Source organism: Hippocampus guttulatus, chromosome 11 (assembly GCF_054856545.1).
Source record: "Hippocampus guttulatus isolate MCC_2025c chromosome 11, RoL_Hgut_1.0, whole genome shotgun sequence".
NCBI classification, from domain to species: Eukaryota; Metazoa; Chordata; class Actinopteri; order Syngnathiformes; family Syngnathidae; genus Hippocampus; species Hippocampus guttulatus.
The window spans coordinates 13,583,078-13,593,441 of NC_141271.1; the positions used below are offsets into that span (position 1 = coordinate 13,583,078).

The 10,364-nt window shown below is 42.0% G+C and overlaps 2 protein-coding genes across 2 annotated transcripts in view; one reads left to right on the forward strand and one right to left on the reverse strand.

Annotated features, from left to right (window-relative positions):
* rsph1 (radial spoke head component 1) overlaps nt 1-786 on the reverse strand; it is a 19,883-nt gene extending 19,097 nt beyond the window's left edge. The window contains exon 1 of the mRNA XM_086124223.1: nt 660-786. The gene's annotated coding sequence lies outside the window, so the exon portion shown is untranslated. The remainder of the gene's footprint in view (nt 1-659) is intronic.
* Nucleotides 1-9,900, forward strand: part of cckbrb (cholecystokinin B receptor b) — a 22,715-nt gene extending 12,815 nt beyond the window's left edge. Inside the window, exon 5 of the mRNA XM_086124224.1 lies at nt 2,453-9,900. Coding sequence (XP_085980350.1) covers nt 2,453-2,997 — 545 coding nt within the window. The 3' untranslated portion in view covers nt 2,998-9,900. The remainder of the gene's footprint in view (nt 1-2,452) is intronic.
* Nucleotides 9,901-10,364: the final 464 nt, after the last annotated feature.

Here is a 10,364-nt window from a genome sequence, read left to right on the forward strand (position 1 = left end):
ATGTATGTGTGTGTTTAAAATATGTAAACAGTATACGTCAGGGGTGTCAAGCTCATTTTTGTCGCGGGCCACATTTTAGTTACCCGTACCTTTTCCTTTGGAGGGCCGTTATGACTGAAACCATATAATAACGATTTATTCAACTATTGTTGAAGTTTCTGTAATGAGGGGTTTGGTCACAAGAAAATGCTTACAATATGTTTCTAATTTATTAAATATGAGAATTTTGGTAGAGATTTTAGCAAGCATCATGGAAGTGGACATGTTTGATTTGCTTTCGCGGGCCACATAAAATGACGTGGCGGGACAGATCTGGCCTGTCTAAGAACACACAGTAGAAGCTGTAGATCACACACTTCTGCAAACTCTCGGATGCATTTTGAATATTTCGGAGGTGGGGGTGGTGTGAGTTGGATTCCACTGCTTGCAAAAACCAACATAATCAGCACATTGTCAAATGAGTACCTCAGTGGCTGAGCGAAAATGATCTTTGGAAAGCCCGGTGCAGTTATATTGGATCTCATTTTATCAGCAGCACCCCCCCCGCATGATTTTTGTCGAGATGAATCCAATTGTGACTGTAACGATTTCATTAGCAACATCGCATCATGATGTGTTCTGGGTGATGAGGTGCTCTTTGTAACTGTTAGTGTACTTACAAGAGGGTCTGGAATTGAGAGTCGAAGAGCGGAGGATGGAATTGGCTGGCAGCTGCAGGCATGGATGTCGCCATCTGTTTGGCCTTACATGGAAAGAGGTTGTCTGAAAAAGAGACAAGCCGATATCAAAAAAAAAAAAAATTAATGGCTAAAAAGGTCCAAGTGGAAATCCGATAAAAGGGATAAAAACGTTCCCATGAGATTTTATGGGAGGTTAATGGAAAATGAGGCAAATTGTATAATCCATTAAGCATATTCTACGTGTACTTATATTGCCGTAAAAGTGGTACCTGTCTTGAATTAAATATTTGAACGAAACGATAATTTGTCATTTCTCAGATGGTTAGGAGAATTAATCTGAACATTTTTTTCCCATGCCGGCATTGTAGAAGTAAAATAAAAATAGTCATCATGCTGCAGGCCAGTGCGCAATTTAGTCTAGTCTAGTGGTCTTAGTCACTGGCAAACGTAATCAAATATGTTTTCGCACTGTGGAGCCTTGGTAGTAACCAAGGCAACTGCAGGAAGAGATTGTATAATGAAAGAATAGAAACATTCCAAATATGTACATTGTCTTCATTAAAGATATAAAATAATGGTTGCTTCTATGAGAGCGTGGAATAAACAGTCGTTTTTCATTGGTAGGAAACACTATTGGCTGTCAATTATGAGCTTATAGTTCCGTTTGCGTGGCGAATCATTTGATCATTTCCTCTTTTGGTTGGGAATTGTGTTTCCTATGTTTGTCTCGATTCCCTGTCTTTTATCCGATTATTGGTTCTGCCTGCGTCTCGTCAGCTCAGCCCTCCACCGGCGTCTTGTAGAATTATGAAACCAGAATGTACATCCATTAATTTTTTGTACTGCTTATCCTGCTCTGACTAAGGTGCAGGAAAGTCAGCTATGTGAACCACGACATGACAAACGGCCAGAGTGAAGTGCATCACCATACCAAACTGTGCGTAGCAATTGTTGATAGTTTGTTGTGATGGTATATACTGTGTACAGGTATGCCGCATATGACCGGTAATTCCATGGCACCTAAATGGACAGAAATCATTTTCAGCTTTGCCCTTTGACCTGAATGTCCTCTCACCGACTGACACGGAAAAAAACTGAACGGGGAAGGGGGGCTTGGTTAATTTGCGCTGTGAAGTCATTCGCTAGTTTGGGACCAGCGATAAGTAAAAGCCCCATCCCCTCAGAGCTTCCACTTCACTTTGATACCTCTATGAGGAGCAGATCGGCTAACACTAGGCACCAGGCAGGATTGTATGGAAGGAGCAGCTCAGAGAGAATACTTGAAAACAAGTAGCTGAATCTTAAAATGAACTCTAAAGTGCACGGACAGCCAGTGGCGATAGGCCAGAATAGGACTTTATGTGCTCCCTCATATGTGTTCCAGTTAAGAGGCGAGCAGCAGCATTTTGGACCAACTGGAGACGCTTGAGGAAGGACTGGCTGACTCCCAAGTAAAGTCCATTACAGTTAGTCAGCAGTGATGTGATGAGATGAAGGCACAAATTTAAAAAAAAAAGTACCTTGTACGGTACAGTTTAGCGGCCCTCGAGGACCAAACTGTATGGAAATGACCCAAATCACACTGGTTGGAGGATAGCAGTCTACTTAGAAATGGCTCAATACTTAAGGGCTCACAAATCTTTGTGAAGCTCTGACTCAAAGGGCCAAAGACCAAATTGGAATTTTTCAATTTGTCAAGGGTTAAATCCTTGCACCAGATAAATAGTGTCAAAAGAAAGTGAAACTCTCTTTTTTTTTGCTGCCTAATACAGACGTGAAGAATGGCCTGACTTCAACCATGTCGTGCGGGAGTGATGACGGTGACGGCTGCTACGTCAACGTCCAGCGTCCTTACTCGCTGGAAATGTCCGCGATGTCCGCCTCCGTCAAGAGGCCCCGGGCGGACCGGCCACGCAGCAACACGTCGGAGGCCAAGCTGGAGGCCAAGAAGCGAGTCATCCGCATGCTGGTGGTAATCGTGGTCCTCTTCTTTCTGTGCTGGATGCCTCTGTACTGCATCAACACTTGGCGAGCTTTCGATGACAATTCAGCCAAAAAAGCCCTCTCCGGCACACCCATCGCCTTTATCCATTTGCTGAGCTACACCTCCGCCTGCGTCAACCCCATCATTTACTGCTTCATGAACACCCGTTTCCGGAAAGCTCTGCTCGCTATGTTCTCCTGCTGCGCCGGCCCTTGCCGTCGCCACAGCCGCCGCCGCCGCGGGCTGAGAGACAACGAGGAGGACGTTACGGCCATGGGACCTTCCATGTCCAAGTTTAGTTACACAACAGTCAGCACCATGGGAACGTGCTGAGGATGAAAGAGGCGAGTCCGATCAGGAAGAGACAGTTACAAGAGCAAGGCGGTGTACAACATCCGCTTTGTTTTGGCCTACGCGAAAGCAGTTAGCATAATGTAGCGACAGCGAAGCTTAAATATATCATTGTGAGAAAATAAATAGGGGTATTAACAATTCCAGTGTCTCAATGGACGGTATATACCTCAACGGATACAAAAACAGAAGGTGTTAGCTTAGCCGTTATATCGGTTCACGTCCAAACTACAGCGGTCCCATTTTTATTTATTTATTTATTTCGTGTCCTAAAATTGACTGCTTCAACTACACTTGTTTAATATATATACAAGCTTTTCGAGATTTACAAAAATGAATCAACATTTCTCTTCATAGTGCCCAAAAGAATAAATATAACTCAGCGAAAATCAAAAATGACAAATTGTTTGGTCAACTTTCTGCTCCTTGTCAAGGTCATCTTATTAAGATAAGATAAGATAAGAAAACATTTATTAGTCTCGCAATGGAGAAATTCCCAATTCACAGCAGCAAAGTTAGAAAAGGAAGAAGTAGAACAACAAAATATAGGAGCTGCTGGAAAGGCAGCCACTCTCGCGGCGCCATTTTGAAGTCAAAATAACACAACACAACACATAGGACACAGACAGTCGTGCAATCTTCACCACTTTTCTGCATACATTTTGTTGTCTGAAGCAGTTCTAGATGAAAGAGGAGAGGATCAAAGTGTCCTTTCACCAGTGGATCAGAGACGTCATGCTGAAAATGTGCACACTTCTGCTACAAGCTAAGTTTTGAAAGATTGCCGGTCAATATACATTTGATATATATATATATATATATATAATGTATAGAGCTGAGTATATCTTAACCTACACAGATCTGTGACTGTAAATAAATGAAGGGTGACGAATGTCAAAGGAACCCTTGCGTCCTTCAATTTGCCTGTACACACACCTTGGAAGAAAATGTTTGGACAACTTTTGTTTAATAATGAAACTTGCCAACTTGGTGGACCCTCAGTGAAGAAAATAACTTGTGAAATATTTCTGTCACCTATTTATTGACATGATTGTTATCAATGGTAATTCAGCTGCCTTGTGCAATAAGTGCCTGCATGTTAATATTGTTCTTGGCAGTGCAACGTCATGGCAAGTACTTGGACTTGAGACGTGTTGATGTAGACTGAAAAGATGAAGCAACTTGAAATCATAAGAACTGGAATCTGGCGCGGTGGTACTGTCAGAAATCCAGGGAATATATATATTATATGAGATATTTTCCAAGTGTTAAGAAAGCCAGCATTTAATTGCAGATTATAATGCGATTCAAATGTATACAATAGGTAGCTCGAGGTATGAGTTGAATTTGTTCCGTGTGTTTGTCTTATTTAATGAATATTTAAAAGTGGGCTTACTTTTTTCCATTCTGGAATTTTGCTTTCCAGACAAATTGTGATAGGAGTGTGTAGCTACCCTAGGTCAGTGGTACCAACCCTTTTTTTCCGCCGTGGACCGACCACTATACAGCGATCTGGGTGGCTTTGGAGGGGGAAAGGCAATTCTACAATCCACTCAAACCCATTGGTTGTTTTTTTTTTTTGCCTCAAATATCGAATTAAGGTTTAGCCTTACCAATGTGATTAGCCACCAAGTGTGGCACTCTAAAGGGACTTAAATTTGTTGACAAATCAGTTTTGAAAGCTTCATTGACTCATTGGAGAGCCGCTCACCATATATTGTGCAGATATGGCTTAGTTCATCCGTGTGAATCACCTGTAGCCGTAAATCCAGAGTTAAAGTACCGTCTTTCTTCTGGGCACAGCCTCTTGTGTCTAATCATCACTTGCCCCCCTTTTTCTGCCTCAGATAAATAAACCAGAAGTATTTTACGTTTTTTTTTTCTTCTTTTCTTTTTTCATCTGTGTGGTACCTGTCCGCATGCCACTTCGGACCGGGCCGCGTCCGGGTGGTTGGGGACCATTGCCTTAGATGACATCATGTTATATGTTTCTAAATGGCGAGTCATTGAGTGAATCAACTGCGCCTATGCTAGTTACTTCAGAGTAGTGCACTACACCCCCCGCCCCCATCTGATTTTCAATGCGCAATTAATCACCAGTCACTTCCACAAAATCCACAGAATTCTTAATTAATTAGCAGATTATGACGCACAACCCTAATTGCACTAGTCTAGTCTAATCATCATTGGACATGAGTTGCTTTTACAATATGCAGATAACTTTAATGCATGTTATTATTAATAATTAATTGATTAATTTGCATGGTGGTTGACTGGTTAGCACGTCGGCTTCACGGCGCAGGGTTCGGTTCGCTTCCTGTATGGAATTTGCATGTTCTGCCCGTGCCTGCGTGGGTTTTCTCCGGGTACTCCGGTTTCCTCCCGCATTCCAAAAAGATGCATGGCAGGCTGATTGAACACTCTAAATTGTCCCTAGGTGTGAGCGTGAGCGGGATGGTTGTTCGTCTCTTTGTGCTCTGCGATTGGCTGGCAACCAGTTCAGGGTGTCCCCCGCCTACTGCCCGAAGACAGCTGGGATAGGCTCCAGCATGCCCTGCGACCCTTGTGAGGATAAAACCGGATTGGAAAATGGATGAATGGACATTTTCCAAATGATCCCTTCTACATCCAATCCCAGAAAATCACAATGTCCCATCACTGGTGAGCTACTTTTAGAACAAGCCCACAGGCTTCTCAGTGGCCTTCACTTGTGATAATTCGTTCGTTTTTTTTTTTTTTTTTTTAATGCAACAGCGAGTTGGCATTCGCTTTTAATATTTAACCGCTGCACCGAGGGTCTCATGTAATTGTAAATAAGACACCTCTCAAAGATACATGCCCCTACATAACAAACAGGCAAGCTTCATCATTACTGCCAAGCTTCGACCAGTATAATGTCTGTCGAATAGCAAGACTTTCATTGTTATCGCCGATACATACCCGTAGCTCCGTAGTGGTTGCTAAGAGTATACACTACGTATTTAAACGAATCACAGGTTATTGGGGCATTCTTATCCAAGATCCCTTGTGTGTGCATGTCTCTAAATACTGTTGGTCTTGTAGAAATCTATAGCAAAATCAACTCTGTTTATGAGTGACAGAAGATGGAAAGCTTTTTTTTTTTTTTTTTGGTGTGCGTTAGTGAGAATAATTTCCCTGTAGTGTCACAAAGGTTGTGTGATGTCGACACACGCCGCGGCTCATCCACTTGCCACTCACACTGACATCATCTTATTAAATTTGTTGCAGCAAATAGATTCCGCTCATTTTCCTTCGGGTGCAATTCATACCGAGCATACGGTACTAGCATGTGAGATGCAACTGATGATTATTTGTGTTTGATTATGGTTTAGTCACTATGCACCGCGATAGATTGAGTTGGACATTGCAATGAGGGCGATTACAAAGTGAGCCTAATTGCATGCGTTGATGGGGAACTGCGACAGAACGTGAGCCTTAACTACCAACTGTAAGCTGTCGGCCTCCACAATGTGAGACACGCGGTGTGAAGGCGAATTTCGTTACAATGATTTAGATGAGATTGCTTTTTGAAAGTGCCGCAAGAACCCTAATATATAATCTAATATGGGAAGAAAGCACAAAAATATGATTGGATTCCACAAGAGCATATCCGCATTTTTTCCCCCGGTGACTTTAGATTAGAACAACGGCCATCGTCGTCATTGACCGTCAGAACATCAATGGCTTTGTTTAAAAAAAAAAAAAAAGATCCAAGTTTAACCTATAGTTGAAGAAAAAAATCTCAGTTAAGAGTCAGGCAGAGGTCCCCAAACACTGGTTAGTGGCCTGATTTTGGTACTGGGCCGCACAGACATATTTTAAAAAACATTGATTTGTTTTTTTTTGTTGCATTTTTCTCGCGAGCATTTTACACCTTGATACAGATTATTTGTTCGCCATTAGTTTCCAATCGGGAAAAGATAGGTCAGCACACAATTTCCGCTGGGCTAAGTAGCAATATACAATACAGTGGTACCTCTTCTTATGAAATTATTCGGTTCTGGAAGAAATTTCGTAACGAGAAAATTTTGGAAGTAGACGCGTTTTCCATGTAAATGCCCTAATTCGTTCCAAGCCACCCCAAAATTCAGACAAATGTTTCTTAGAGCATAAAAACATGTAACAAATACATGTCACAATTAGATTATTGCACACTAAATGAGAGTTGTGCATAACGTAAAAAACAAAAAAGAATAAAAATGATGGTCATTTAACTTTTAACTGCGTCATTTTATATATTTTTTTGCCCTCTTTCGTCTCTTGCAGAAGTGGGTTTTGCCTGGCGTTTTGGAATTAACTGATCCAAGGACGTTCGCTTTTATCGGCTTTCAACAATCTTACAAAAATGTTCAAGGCAAACATCAGCATAGCGGGCGATTGCCCGACTGATGAATACTTTTTCTGGGTGATTCACATTTACGTAAAACTATCGGAACACCTCATGGCCCGAGGGGCGAATGACGAGAGCGCTGCATAGACACATACGGTAGAGGTCCCTCTTAGCCAATGGGATGCCACGATGATGCTCGGTAATAGCCAATAGCAGGGCAGCTATAAGTATGTTGCGTTCAGGAAACTCGGAGTGGCGAGTGGCAGGCTATATTGTATTTTTACCTTTCGTATCAAGAGGCAATATTTTCCTGTTGAGACATTTCATAAGTAGAAAATTTCGTATGAAGAGACATTCGTAAGTAGAGGTACCACTGTGCAGATTATTATTAATTGGCTCTTCACACGCTAATCAGTCACGTTTGGTTGTGGCAAGTCCTCGCTCAGTCTTGCCATTTATATGCCGCTGGTTAAACCCGCCTCTCGTCTCCCATGAGGACCGCAGAAAGCGGTTACCGGGTGATTGATTTCCTCACTCCACCAACCCCCGAGCTTCTGCTCGCCATGCTTGATGAGGGCAATTGTTCCTTTTAACGTTGTTTGTGCCCCTTTCTTGGAATGACTTGATGCTGTGCGGAAAGTGTCACTGACAAATGGAACAGGTGCCGTTTGGGGAAATGTTGCAAGTGAATGATAAACACGCTGTCTGAAAGCAGTGCGGCAGAGCTGAAGGCAAAATTAAGTTTGCAGTCTGTGCTGGGTTTTAATCGTGATATCTGTGGAGGGAAAAAAAAAGCCCCAAAACAAAACTAACTTTATTCCCCTTAGTGCATGTGGCATTGAAGGATAGTTTATGGTTTGGATTCCTCCGTCGAGCAAATCACGTTGGGAGGAGGCGGGGGGCGGGGGGGGGCGCATTTATTTTTAGGACTATCTGTTTTAAATACCAAGTTCATAATAAAAGGTTGTTGATCTCAATTATCTTACCTGGATAAATAAAACAAAGAGACAGCGATTGGTTGAACATTTCAGAGCAACGAGTCCCCGCTCGTCTCTACCAAGTCAACGGTGACGGCGAGGCCTCAAGCAGGCGGGTTTTGAAGGGCAGTTCTAGCAAATCAGAGCAGACACTTGTTCCAAATATCGACGGCCAAAATGCAAATTCGTCCCATCTGACAGAGTTGTCAAATGCCAATCCAGGAAGTAAACCCTGCCACAGTTTTTTCCCCCTCTTGAGCCACATCAGGTGCTTCGACTCAACCGGCAAGTAAACAAGCTCTTGAGTAGACGCACCTCTGAATTTGCTTTGTGACCATCTGAAGGAATTATAAAACATGTTCTCATAGGTTGTCTGGGTCCATACTTTCAGCAGGAGAACAAAGATGATTACATTGAAAAGGTCCAAATTTGCATAACGCGGAGGCCAATGATAATTTCTTTTTTTTTACAGCCTTGTGTTGTCAACTAGAAAAATGTGGATTATATTTAAGGATGAGATTTAGTTTTCATTAACAGTGATATGTGAAAAAAAAATATTTCTTCAAGTTGCAATATTTTGTCCCGAATATTTCATTCATGCGGTGGTGCCGTAATAGTCTGGTTGACCATGACGATGAAGATTAAAGGTCCTGTCGTATGAGAGTCACGCATTCGGGCATTGTTTAAATGTACACCGTCTCCGAGGCGGATTTCGGCTTTGTGCAATCGGCTTACAGCAAATGTCAACATGAATACACGGCGGCACAAGAGCTTTTTATGCAGGAATAATGTGCATTCCTGCTCATCTGCGTCTTTGCTAAAATACAAATGGTGCAGTTTTAGATTGAAAAAGGTCTCCTGCAATGTAAAAAAAGTCATGCATTTTCTTGTTTTGTGACGCTACGTAAAAGGAAGTGTTTGGGTTTTTTTTGTGCTATGTCTGATAGCGTGCCATGTTTCCAAGCAGCTTGTTGTTGCCGAAGGCTAAAATGAAGACCGAAGAATTAGGGAAGCATATAAGGGCACACTTATGTCCACTTGAATTGTCCCGCTTTTGCCAGGCCACCCTTGAATTGAATGTCGCTTGATTGTACGCTATCAGTATTTTTTAATTATTTTTTGTTGTAATCCCTGATGTATTTATATGGGTCAGTGTTGTTTGGGACCAAATGGCAAGTTTGCTTCAGGCTTTGACTTGACATCACGTCACGGTAACACAGCAGAGATTAATGTGACCGTTGTCTTTTCTGGAACGGAGTGACATTGTAAAAAGTGTGCTTTATTGTGACAAGCGTCTCAAAATGCTCAAAGCATCTTTGTGCACTGTAAGGCCTTATGTGTATACTTGTGCTTGGATTGTAATCTGAATTATCATCTGAGGTGTCATGGAGGAGGTACAACAAATCTACCTCGGTCAAATGAAGGCAAGGAAAACCCTCAACAAACTGTTCGACATGTGCTATGGTTGTGTACTGAATTGTTTTTTTTCCCCTCTGCTGCTGCTTGTTTGTGTCATGTTGAAAGCAATGTCACATTAAACTATCATCTTCCCCTTCACTCCGAATCTTGCATTTTCTTTACCCAATATTGAATTCGTCTGAGGAAGAGGGATTTTTTTTTTCCAACTGAGAAAAATATACATTTTCTAAAATGGGATAGTAGAATCCGTCTGCTCTTCTGAACTGCTGTTTTGTTGCAAGTGATGCCGGGAATCAAATCACGCTGCCCCCCAGGAGTTATCATAGTTATCATACATATCATCTTGTAGGCCGGAGATGAGCAACTTAAATGCCGCGGGGGGTGGAGCACAAATTTTCATCATTGCTACTGTGGGGGCACTATGGACCACATGCTTCCTAACCAGATGTATGACAAAAATGCTATTTTTAACATGGACCAAAAAATAAAATGTGCCCATTTCCAAAAATACATTTAATATTTCTTAAGAAATTTCTCAATGCATGAATAAAAGATCCACTATCAACAAAATAACCACCGCTCTGTGCAGAGGGCTCTCTTGC